Source organism: Hippopotamus amphibius, chromosome 5 (genome assembly GCF_030028045.1).
Source record: "Hippopotamus amphibius kiboko isolate mHipAmp2 chromosome 5, mHipAmp2.hap2, whole genome shotgun sequence".
Taxonomy (NCBI): domain Eukaryota; kingdom Metazoa; phylum Chordata; class Mammalia; order Artiodactyla; family Hippopotamidae; genus Hippopotamus; species Hippopotamus amphibius.
The window spans coordinates 62607762-62619989 of NC_080190.1; the positions used below are offsets into that span (position 1 = coordinate 62607762).

The following is a 12228-nucleotide window of genomic DNA, read 5'->3' on the forward strand; positions in this document are numbered from 1 at the left end:
CAAAGATGCTGAGGGCCTTGAAAATAATCATCAGTTAAAAGGAAATAGAGGAAGCCTGAGTGTACAGTACCTTAAGACAAGTTTTACACATTCGATGTTAGGATCAGAGGTGAGGAGGACATTCAGGCAAGGGTTCTTACTCCTTTACTCATCCAGTTCTGGCTTTGGGAAGAAATATAGTTTCATGTGCTAGGGAATGCTTAGACAGCAGTGTTAAGTACAGGAAAGGAAAAATTGCCTTCTCTCTCACTTTGCTAATAGGAAACTTATGGTGATAATTAAATATTATACACATTACTCTCTTGAACAACTGTATTTGGGAGGGAGGGGAGGATTCAAGGGGCTTGGTTGTTGTTGGCTGAGGGAGGTAGGAATTACTGAGGACTATTTCCCGTTGATTCATCCCCAACAGTGCCAGAACTCCAGTCTGCAAGTACCACCTCCCTCAGGTAGGAAGTGTCCTTCAGACAGGATTGCCTTTCCATAGATACTCCTGGGGGCAAGCACCAATTCTTAGGACTGAATTTCAAAAGAATAAAAAGCATCTTTCAAAATTATTGAACAAACATATATCTTTAAAATCTTGTTTAGGAAGGGTGTGAGGGGAGAATACAAAAGCCAGGATAGGAGACATGATTTGGTTAAAAATTAAATGCAGCATTTTAGCTCAGAAAGAACAATAAGAGCTAAGAATGAATGATAAGGCCTCAGCACAGACCTCTGCAGGCAGTGACAAAGCGTGGAGTGCCGGGGAGTGGCCTGCCAGGAGGATGGGCAGGGCCACACCCTGGCCACTCTGCCTCTCCAGTGGCAGAGAGCACCAGGACACACAGTGTGTTCTTGGGATGGCTACCTTGGCAGACTGAGGCAGGATATGGGACGGAAAGTTTCCCTAGCACAGACATTGCTCTGGAGCGAGGTAAAGACAGAATCACATGATTTGGTGATTTCCTCCTGACAAAGTAAAATTTGGTTTTGTACTGTGGGAAACTAGAAGGATTCAATTGGGGGAGGGCAGGAAGTGAATCCAGGCCCCACATGCTGGGGCACCCCTGCAGCACTTCTGAAAAGGACCCAGGTAGCACAGCCAGGGGAGGCAGGCAGGGTCAGCAGCGACATGGAAAGCCCAAAACAAATTTTGGAGGCACAGTGATTTCCTTAACTGACTTGCCTGGGCCCTGGGTCTTGGGAGCCTGGCAGAAAAAAATGGGGGACAGGGGCAGAAAGGGAAGTGTCTTCTAGGGAACAAGGGCAGAGTACGATGTCTGGCTAGTGTTTACTCTTGGATTCTAAGCTTATGTGAAATCCGTGGGCTAGAAACCCAGTCTGCCTATTGGGACAGAGTGTGCACGAGTAAAGCCGTGTTTGAGAATACAGGCTTTATACGGAGACACATTTCAAAGTGTCCATGACAAGAGTATAAATGTTTTCTAATGTGAAGAGGCCCATTCCTTTCTGTTACATCAGGTCTGGATGTGACTTTCAACCCCCCCAGCAATCTTGGGTGGCTTCTGGGACTCAAATCATTTTCATTCTGTTCAGCAGGGGCTTCTGTGTTAGCCAGGTTCAACAGGTGTCTACTGGTACCAGGGAGTCTTTCTAACCCAGCGCAGTGTAAATCCAGCATCTGTTCGAATTTTGATTGAAGCTGCTTCTGCTTCTCGAACAGTCTCCTTCACAGATTGCATGAGGTTCTGGGCATTGTGAACCAGCATCTCTGTGGCCTGCAAGGAAAGAGAGGGGCTCTCCATTACTCATAGTCCTTGATGGAGCCCTGCCTCTGAAGCAGCCCTGCTTAAGCCAGGAATGGAATGCAGTTTACCCTACCTGTACCTGGCATCCCTGGTACTTGTCACATCACTGGTAGTTTATGATGGATCACCAAAAAGAACCCCAAACTGGACCATCAGTGATAACATACTGTACCCTCAGATGGCGTCTAGTGTATACTCCTGTCCGTGTGTTCAAACAAGCCCCTGCCTCGGGCTCTTGCAGTTCCCTCTACCTAGAATGCTCTTCCTCCCCCAGGTATCTCATGGCTGACCTCACCTCCTTCAGATCTTTGCCCATTTGTCACCTTGGTGAGGCTTCTCCTGCTCACCTTATTTTACATCACAAACCACCTTCCTAACTCCCAGCATGCCTCATCCTCCAATTCTTTCTTCATTTTTCTTTACAGAACTCATCGTCACTAACCGATGTACTATATGTTTTACCTACGTCGTTTATCTGATGTTTTTATTTAATTTTATCTAAAATTTAAGTTCCATGAGGGCAGCGATTTTTGTCAATTTTGTTCTTTGCTGTACCCTAGTGTTAGGTCAGTGCCTGTCACCTGAGATATTTCATAAACATTTAATTAACAAATGAAAAAAATAACCAAGTAAACTAACCACCTTATAAATCCATGAAAATCTAAAGTAAATCTTCTAAACACACAAAATACAGAACTGAGATCACTCTAGTAACTAACTTATCAATCCATTAACCCAGTAATTTTTTTTAATTCTTAAATATTTTTGAGCTATAGACCCTTTGAGGGTTTAATGAAGGCTGGATTCTCCCCAGAAAAAAATGCTCACATGCATTTGTGCATGCAATTTCAGAGGGTTCATGGGCTGTGAGAGGCATAACTATGGACTAGAATTCCCGATCAGTTAATCTTTTCACTTGGTCAACAAAGAGCCTGAGGCCCAGAGAGATTCGGAGACTTGCCAGCCAAACTCACACAACAGTCAGGATGAGGACTCAAAACTTCTGACTTGCAGTCCTGTGTTTCTTCTATTGTGCCACACTGTCAGTTTCTTCCTTTTTTTACTGGAATATTTAATGGAACATAGTAGATACTCCCAAGATACATTTTTAATTGAGTAAATGATAAGGTCAGAAACTCTGAGTCTTACCTTTCCTGTTTTTTTCTATTTCCTTTCCTTGGGGCAGAAGAGATCACATGATAGGAAATAGCCTAGTGCCCAAACCCTGCCTAGAATACATGGAAGTTAAGGTTAAGATCCAGTTGCCATTGTTGGGGAGAAGAGAGGGTTAAGGTGAGAGTTGCTGAATTAAAACACGGTAGTTAAGGCAGCACTACTGACACGAAAAGAAGTAGCCTCCTTGTTTCCTCTGAAGTGCTCCTAACTTTTGTCTCCTGACCCAGACTTCTCCAAGGAGAGGGACTGTATTTTGTTAACTCCCCAGCATAGTATGTAATACAGTGCCACATACACGTCCCATTGTGTGATGAGCCTTGGCTGGGCAGTTCAACAAAAGATTTGCTACCTTCCATAAGAAGAAATTGGAAGTCTGGCTCACAGCAGAGCCTACTAGAGGGGAGATAAGGAGAGGAAGAGGTGTTCAAATTAGGGCTTTCTGAAAGACCCGAACCACATTTCCAGGAGACAGGGACAAGAACAAACTGTGGTTGCCAAGATACATATAAGAAACACTTAAGCAAACACTCCCACCATCTTTATTTCAAACTCTGTCAAAGAAACCAAAAGAGAAGCACCTCCTTTGAGATGTCATTTGGGCCTCAGCACAAGCCTAACCACCTCATGCCCCTGAAAAGCCTACACTACTCATCTTCCCTGAGGTACTATTACCCAGAGAGCAAGGAAGCAGAAATTCTCCAGCCAAAAAAGACAGAGTGGGCAGGACTGAACAGGCATTGGAGGCCTCCAGAGAGCCAGGGAAGAAAAGAACTGAGTAGAGTCCTAACTGCTGCTGATTCTCTTAACCTCCCTAACCTCCCAAGGCCTCAATTTCTCGTCTGTAAAATGACAAAAGTTGCACAAGAGCCTGTAAAAGGCTTCCCTTTCCAAATTTCTGATGCATCTCTCCAACGTAGACGCCCTTCTGAGAGAGTTGAAGACTCCATCCCACATACTGAATACTCATTTCACTGGTAGAATTTCCTCAAGACTGAATTAAATTGCTATAAAATAGCAAAGAAGCTGCTGGCAAGAAATCAGAAGCAGCAGGCACATACCTGCTCAGACTCCTCATCGCTTATGTTGGTCCGGCCCAGCATGGTGGCCTTCACCGTGGACAGGATTTTGAGCTGGGTGCTTATGGTTGGGATTCGCTCGCATACCTAAAAAGAAAATTTAATTTAGTATGTTTCTATGTTTTTCTTGCCCACAAGCTCCTTGAGGGCAAGACTTATCCACCTCTGTATTCTTAGTGGCTGGCGTGCAGAAGGCATTTAATAAATAAGCAGGATTCCACTTGTTTTCCCCCTAGGATCAGTGTAATCCTTTTGTCCGGAAACAGAAGCATTAAAATTCTTTCATTTGATTCAGAAACGAACTTTCCTGAATCTGTCTTTCCCAAATATGCATGTGTATTTCCCCTTTGTGCTATTTCTTTCCGTTCTGAAGTGCCTCTTCCTCCTTGCTCACCCAGGTTTCTCTCTCCTGCTTTTCTCCCTACCCATCCAGCCCCCTCCCCCACCACACACACACACTTTTCCTGAGTACCTGTAAGAGGTTGGTTCTAATCCGCTTATCTGTGCACTGCTTGGCAACCTCTTTGGCCAACCGAGTCACCTCATCTGAGGCCTTGGCGATGTCCTTGGCACACTGAATCAGTGCTCGCTTGGTACCACTGCCCCCTCTGACCAGCCGAGACATCTCAGCCATCAGCAGAGCCATGCGCTTGGCTGCTGCAATGATGTCATTGCCCTAAAGAGAAGCAAGATACACTGTGAGCTCAGCCCATTCTCTGGCCAAGTTAGGGAAGGACGTAGAAGCACAGAAGAGAGGAGGGAGCCTGCTACTCCAGCAGCCCTCTGGAAGGGTGAGAAGAGGATACACAGGCTATTCTTGAGTGATACGGATAGCACAGGAGAAATGAAGAGTGAGCCAGGGTAGTCATCCCAGCACTAAGTGAGAGAGAGAGGGAGAGAGAGAGATATCATAGGACCAAAAAGGAAGACTTGGATATTAATCTGAAAGGGCAACATGTGAGCCCCAGGCATAGCACTAAACAAGCACTTCAGCATCTCCAGGTTAATCATGTCAATAAAACGGGAATGGGCCCAAGAAGTTGGTTAAACAGGCATTTTCCTTTCTGTGTGGGGAAAGCAGTATAGCCGGCCTGAAGGGAAAAATACAGATGAGCCTTTCCAGATGTTGAAATCATCCTCTTTATCCTTACCCTTGTTACAAATAGCAGCCAAGGATTGTCACTGCTGAACTAGAATTTAAACCAAGTAACTATTAGCCTTGGTGAAAAAAAATTTTTTTTCTGACCTAGACTGCTTCTGCCCTCCCTCTACTACCTCTTGTTTGTACTATCAGCCTAAAGAAACATGTTATTTTAATTTTTCATATTTAAAAAGGCCAAGAATCACTTCTTCAGTCCCCTCAGCTAAGTGCCTTCAATTAAAGAAACTTTCAGCTAAGAGGATGCCAGGAGACTTTGGGAAAATAAAAATCATGAATCAAGCTATAAATGGAGACCCTACTCCAACTAATAGCAGTTTATCTTAGACTGGGCATTTTGGTTCATTAAAACCCTCATGGTCATAATAAAGAAATGTACAAGTAATTTACTTTATGCCTTCAAAAGGCTAATCTTTTGTCTGATAACAACCAAAAATAACAAATGCAATGTTCAAAACTACCTAAAAGGCCAGGCGCTACGCATTTTTCCCCTCATGCTTTTCAATTTCTAGACAATGCAGTGAGACATACACAAACTATGCCACTGCAGGGTGCTCTGTGAGAGACCTCCACAGGCACCGTGAAATGGCTAATCATTTACGCTGGAGGGTGTGTAACATCTCGGGCAGTAACAGAGAGAACACAGGTATGCGAAGAACTCATGAGAATAGGGGTATGTTTGACAAGACTGGCTGGGCCCAGTGCAGACCTGGGATCATCCCAGGATTTCATGACCTTAGTTGGAGAATAGTGTAGTGCCAGGGTTAGTTAGTTATTACCCATCACTCTTCAAACCCTTTCTTCTTGCAACATGCCACCTTCAAAGGGAAAAAAGTGATCACCCCATCCCCCACCCCTTAAGGCCAAAGGTCTGTTGGTTCCTGTCCTACAGCCGTGAGCACTATCTGTTCCCCACTCCCACCCCCTCTCCCACTGAAACCCTTGGACAAGCAGTCAGTGAAGCCCCCTTCCCCGTGGGTTCCCATTAAGGCCAGCATCTGCCACACAGCCAAGTGCAGGACAGCAAGCAGTCCTCCCCAGAAACCCTGCCATGTAAAGCTGTTCTCACCCTGATCAACTCCGCCTGAGCCATCAGTGAAAGGTCAGCGCGGAAGGGGTGGGGGTGGGGGGCAAGCAAAGCCCGATGATCAGGCCAGATGACCTCTTAATGGTCTACAATGATTCCTGACCTGAAAGTCATTGAGAGATGCATCCACAGCTTCCCAAGGGGTTTACGGTTCCAGTATTGGCCACAAAGTCAGTAAGAAAAGGAATCCTTTCAAAAAGTGACCCCATCTCTCTCTAACCCCCAAACATAAATGCAATCCAATTAATCTGGCATTAGCAGACCTATCAAACTTGTGAAGCCAGTCCTAACAACAAGGTGCAGACAGACAAAGGCCCGCCCGGCTCAGATTCACAGGACCCGCACAGATCATGAGTGATGCAATGTGTCAAGGCTGCACATGGCCGGATGCATATGGAGCAGCCCCACCTGGGGCTGCTAATCAGTACCTTACTAGACCACTTGGTAGCTTCCCGGTGCAATGACTGAGCCGCGGCCAGAATGGGCTGGTTGACCGGCTGATTGGATGGCATTAACAGCAGCTCAGGTTCGTAATCGTCTTCCATGTCAGGGGGGACAGGGAACCCAACAGCATCAGCCGCATCTGCCTCAGCTACAACACTTATACCCACCTTAGCGGCTGGGTTAACCGGCTTGGTCGATGACAGGAAGGATGAGAAACAGGGACAGTGTTAGTAAGAGCGGTAGGGCTTGGGAAACTGAGCTTCAGCTGGTTTAGTAACCAAAGCTTGCCTAGGATGGGAAAAAAAATGGATACTCTCCAGGAATCAGATGAACCGAGCTCCACAGAAGCGGGGATTCTCAGCACCAGCCCAGTCACAGTAAGGGAAAGAGGCTTACTCCAGTAGCAAAGGGTTTCTGGAGAAATATTTATATAGAGAGGGAAAAAAAGTGGCATTCCTTTTTTATACACTTACTACCAAAGAGTAATTCTGGAGTCAGAACATTTTTGAGAAGCCAAACGACCAAACAATAGTAGCGTATTAACTTTAAAAGAAAAATCCAGAGGGAAAAAGTAAATGCAACCACACAAGTTGCTTTGAACGGAACAAAGTGAACAACCTGCTGGCTCATATGGACACTGTTCTACAGCTTCCTGGACACAGAAAGTGTCTAGGGTCAGCTCTGCAGCTGCCAGACACAGATTATTTTCTTCAGGGGTTAAAACTGCCAGAATTGAAAATGATGAATTGGAGGCAACAGATATCAAACCAGGAAAGAGGCAAGAGAAACGCAATGGTGAGGACTTATCAAGTACGCCACATTCACCCAGCCAGAAGGAGCCTCAGGAAGACACCTCATCCAGCATACATCTTAGGGAAAACCCAAACTTCAGAGCAGCTCTCCCTGTCTAATGTCTTCAGAGACAACACTTCACAATCTCACACTGCATCCATCACTAGTACCAAGAAAGCCGTTCTTTGGGTACAACCTAAATCTCTCCAGTTGCACTTGCCCCAAACTTAATTTATTGATATGTATTTCACAGATAACTCATGGACTTGTCAACTGACCAAGGCTGAGTTCAGAGGAGCTCAAAATTGGTGCTCATGAGAGAACAGGACCCATGATGGAGGAGAGAATTAATTTAATACCAGGGATGGGCATTCTGAAAGGCCAGGAACGAAGCAGAGAGATCAGATGCTGAAAATAGGCTAAGGGGGAAAGAAAATGAAAGGAATTGCCCCAATGAAGCCGATCCACTTATATAAAGAATGGTAAACACAGGTTCTTTATATCAAATATCTCTAACCAAGAGGAAGTAGGAGTTTGTATAGAATTTTATTTGAGGTTGCTGCCACTCCTTTAAATCCACACAGGAAGCCTGCCTCCAAAAGCTGACTATTGAGTTGGAGGGTTCAGGGCCAACAAGGGGTTTAGGTACCTTCTAAATCCTTTCACCTAAACTGTCTCAACCAGGACTCATCCCCATTCCTTAGAGGAGAGGCCAGCCCACTTCTGCTGGGGTTCAGAGTCCCAAAGTGTACAAAGCAGATTGACAGATACACAAATACATACCACCACCCACCTCCAGTGACAGTCACACCTAAGGATTTTTGGCAACAAATGGCAGCATGGAATAAACATGTAGGCCAATGCTGTCTGTTTCTTAAGTTTTATGTTTAAATTCATATATATTTTGTGCTCCACTGCACAAGGTTTATTGTAATGAAATTGAAATTTTCTTTAGGGAATTCCCTTGTTGTCCAGTGGTTAGGACTCAGCACTTTCAATGCCAGGCACCTGGGTTCCATCCCTGGTGGGGGAACTAAGATCCCATAAATGTGCAGTACAGCCAAATAAACAAAAACTTCCTTTAAAATCTCTGAGTAAAACCAATTTCACTGTTACCCCTACCCCACTCCCCACGTGCACTGGGACTCTGCTAATGGTCCCGGGGTGTGCATGCCCCAGCTGGAGAGATATGATTATAAGTAATTCCACGGGTCAGTCCAACATCAGCAAGGTCACCATTCCTTCTTGGAACTTGGGCTCATAGCTAACAGTTCAGAAAAATACAAAATTAAAAAACCAAGATCAAATTCCCAGCCTATAAAAACCCATGATCAGCTGCATATGCAGGAAATCCCTGAGGAACTACATTCAATACAAGAGCTTGAGACAGCTAAAGGTGTGAAAAGAACAAAGGCAAATAGATGTTGAGAATAAAGATGTAGGGTCATGGTAGAAACAATTTAAAACTGACTTAGAACCACATTCCACTGCAGGGTTAACAATAATATTTAGCTCTTCTCTAGAAAAGCTACCGCTCACTTTTCATCATTTAGGGCAAAACAGGCAAAAGTTATTCATGGGGCATGACTCCTGCAGCATCCAAATTTTTACCAACCATGTTAATATTTACACTCCCAGATTTGTTTAGTTGGAGTTAGCCTAGAGCTGTCTTGAGTTGAGAGGTAAGATGATTCTGAGAAAGGGACAAAGCACATGGTTTCTAAGACACCAATCTTCCTGCTTCTATGAGCAAAGAGAAAGAAAATGAAAATATTTCATGTAGCTATAGCAGAGCCCACAGAAGACTGCCATGTTTGGAGTATGGATAATTAGCAAGAGAGCATCTAAAAACATTCAGTGACCCCAAGAAAAAAAGAGCAATTTCTAAAAGACCAAGTGTCCAGCATCAGGGCAGCTGACACTCTAGAAGACAGAGAAAAGGAATCTTCATCTCAAACCACAGGTATCCTAGCTCGCACTTAAGCTGCTAGAAGGAAAAACCATCAAGTACCAGAAACATGTCACTAAACCACAAGAAAGAAGAGGATCATGCTATTGGCAAAAACAGGAACCAAAGCAGAGAGAGGATGATTTTCCAAATAGACTCTTCCTGGGCTGTGTGCATAGTTCTTCATTCTTTCTCAACAAGAAGAGCTTCATTACTTACCTTGCTGGACCATTTGCGAGCTTCATCATGGAGCTGCCTGGCAGCGATCATCATTGGCTGGTTAATCATCTCCCCGGCTTTCTGCTCAGGGAACTCTTCATCCTTCTCCTCTGGTGGTGGAGGCCTCGGTGGAGGGACCTCACCCTCAGGCAGAGGTGGTTTGGGAGGAGCAAGCTCATCTGTTAGCTAAGGAAGAATTACCAGGTTATAAATAAAGCTCTAGGAACTACTCCCCACTAGAATTCTTTCCTTTAAAAAGCATCCCCAAAAAAGACACCGACATTCACTCCATTTAAGACTATCCACACTGATCATAAGGACCACCTGTTTCAATCTCAACGAAGCATATTTTCTCCCTTTTTTATACATAAAAAGTTAGGAGCTACTGTTTTGGATATATCTCCGGGAGGCATGCACAGCACTACCGGGCCAAGGATCCTCAAAGAAGATATAAGTTCTGGTCCTGACTCTGTTGAAGGGCAGCTGCATAAGCATATAACTTCTCCCCTGGGCCTTGGGTTCCTCATTTATCAATGAGGGGTATCTAGACCAAATGACCTCTAAGTTCTTGCTTCCAAATGTCAGGACTCTACTAATCACATAAGAATCCATTCCCCAGAAGAGCCCTCTCCTGACTCTAACCACCCACCAACAGCCCAAATGGTAAGAATTAAATCAAATCAAAAAAGAAGCGTTGGAGGCTACAAAAGCACTATGGGCACAATGATCCAATTTTGTCCTCAACAAACTTAGAAACTTAAATATAGGAAAGTAAATTTGGGACATTAAATATGGGAAGGTAAATCAGGGACAGTAAATCAAATTACGGCCTTGATAAGCTATTCCCAGGGACAGGCTATTTCCAATACTGTTAGTTAGAGTAAATGTCTAAAAATAATGACTATTTCTGATTCTAGGATTTGTAACTGTAAGCTATTGCTCAGGTTTCCCCTTCCTAAACCATTTACCTATGGAAGAAAAAATTCATGTTACTTTGTGGGGCACCAAAAGATTTTAAATTATAGCTGGGGAAAAATAGACTTAAAAAAAAAAAAAAAGCACTATTACTTTCGCTACTAAAAGTCAAATAAAGGAAAGAAGATGTACACAAGCGTCTACCCACCTCAGTTTTGTCATCGTCGACTGGAGCACACAAATTCTCACCACAAGCTGTAAGGGTTACTTTCCCATTAACTAACTTGCCCCACGAACTCATCACTCATCACATCCACACCTACCAGCCAGCTCCTCTGCTCCAGTCACTCCCTATCAGAGCAGGCGGACACCACAGACTCCCACTTACCCAGCACACCCCATGCACAAGCACTGGGTTAGGACTCCACAATATTCAAGAATGAAAGTCGAGTTGTACCTCTGACTGAACTTCAAGTAAAAGTTAAACAAAGCTACCCAGTGACTGAGGCTCCAGAACAGCCTACCTCTCTCTTGCTACAGTCCCAACACCCTGCTGCTCAATTCTCCCCATCTCTCTGAATTTACTTACTCGGAGCTGTTCTAGGTCTGGCGGAGGAGGTGGGAAGTCAGGCTCCTGAGGTTGGAAGGCTTCTCTGACCTTGGCCACAGCTCCCAGGATCCGGTATCCTGAGTCCAGGAAGCTCTTTTGCAGGCCTAAACACAGATGCCCTCACTTTCAGTTGGGTAGGTCAATGCCCTGGAGCACTGTCCATCCAGCAGAAGAACTGGTTTCCAATAACAAAAGCTGGATGTGAAGCTGCCAGTAAGCAGCACAGGCAGTGACTGAAGGGGAAGGGAGGTAAGCGCCAGGTAGATGCCCTGAGGCCTACAAAGAGTCAGAAGTGCTGTTCTGTCCCCACAGCAAGGCAGCTGCTCCCTGTAGTGCCCAGGGGTGCCTTCTTGCCTGTACAGCTAACAAGTACTCGGGACATTCCTGGACAGGAACACTTTGGGCTCAGGTGGTGCTCCTCACCTCTCATGATAAAGCAGTCAAGAGATAAGCCTGCCCCACTCAGAGCAGGGAAGATGTCAGTTTCAGATGGGGCACACATTCCCTGGAGTACTTCTCACCTTTCTCCCTACTCCTCTGCTCCAGCTGGCATTCACCATATTAACCCCTACATTGAGCTGCTGCTTTTGTGTCCAGTCACCTAGAATTAAGGAATCTACTCAAACTATTAGAAACTCCAGTTAGGAGACTAAGCGTGTCTTTAGTGATGGTGAGTTGAGAAAGCTAGAAAGATTTTATCTGGGCTAGGATAAAATCTGACCACTCTCTCACACTGAGTGGATTCTACTCATAGATGAGGTTAGAAACACTGGAGGCTCACAGCAGGAAGGAATTCAGATGTTTCCAACCAAAAAGGAGTGGTAACACCTTTAGTAGTAATGAAAACGTAATCAAAATTCAGCTAAAGAAAACCCAAATTCTTTGGTATAGGATCAAGATAATCACCTAGGAGACCCACAGGTCAAGTTAGGCCCTCCAGATTTGACAGAAATAAAGAATGTCCAGAGAAAGAGCATTTTAAAAAAGCAGAAGTTATGCTAGTTACATAAGCTAAATGGTTGATAAATTGGTTATTATGTGTCTTTTG

General features: G+C 44.7%; 1 protein-coding gene across 2 annotated transcripts in view; it reads right to left on the reverse strand.

Moving 5' to 3' along the window:
• Positions 1 to 1429: 1429 nt before the first annotated feature.
• VCL (vinculin) overlaps positions 1430 to 12228 on the reverse strand; it is a 104026-nt gene continuing 93227 nt past the window's right edge. Inside the window, exons 17-22 of one of the 2 annotated variants that reach the window (XM_057734097.1) lie at positions 11160 to 11284; positions 9656 to 9841; positions 6681 to 6884; positions 4479 to 4682; positions 3989 to 4093; positions 1430 to 1724 (exon numbers count right to left, since the gene is read on the reverse strand). In XM_057734097.1, the coding sequence (XP_057590080.1) occupies positions 1578 to 1724; positions 3989 to 4093; positions 4479 to 4682; positions 6681 to 6884; positions 9656 to 9841; positions 11160 to 11284 (971 nt within the window). In that variant the 3' untranslated portion in view covers positions 1430 to 1577. The remainder of the gene's footprint in view (positions 1725 to 3988; positions 4094 to 4478; positions 4683 to 6680; positions 6885 to 9655; positions 9842 to 11159; positions 11285 to 12228) is intronic. The other variant, XM_057734096.1, reaches the window with a different exon arrangement.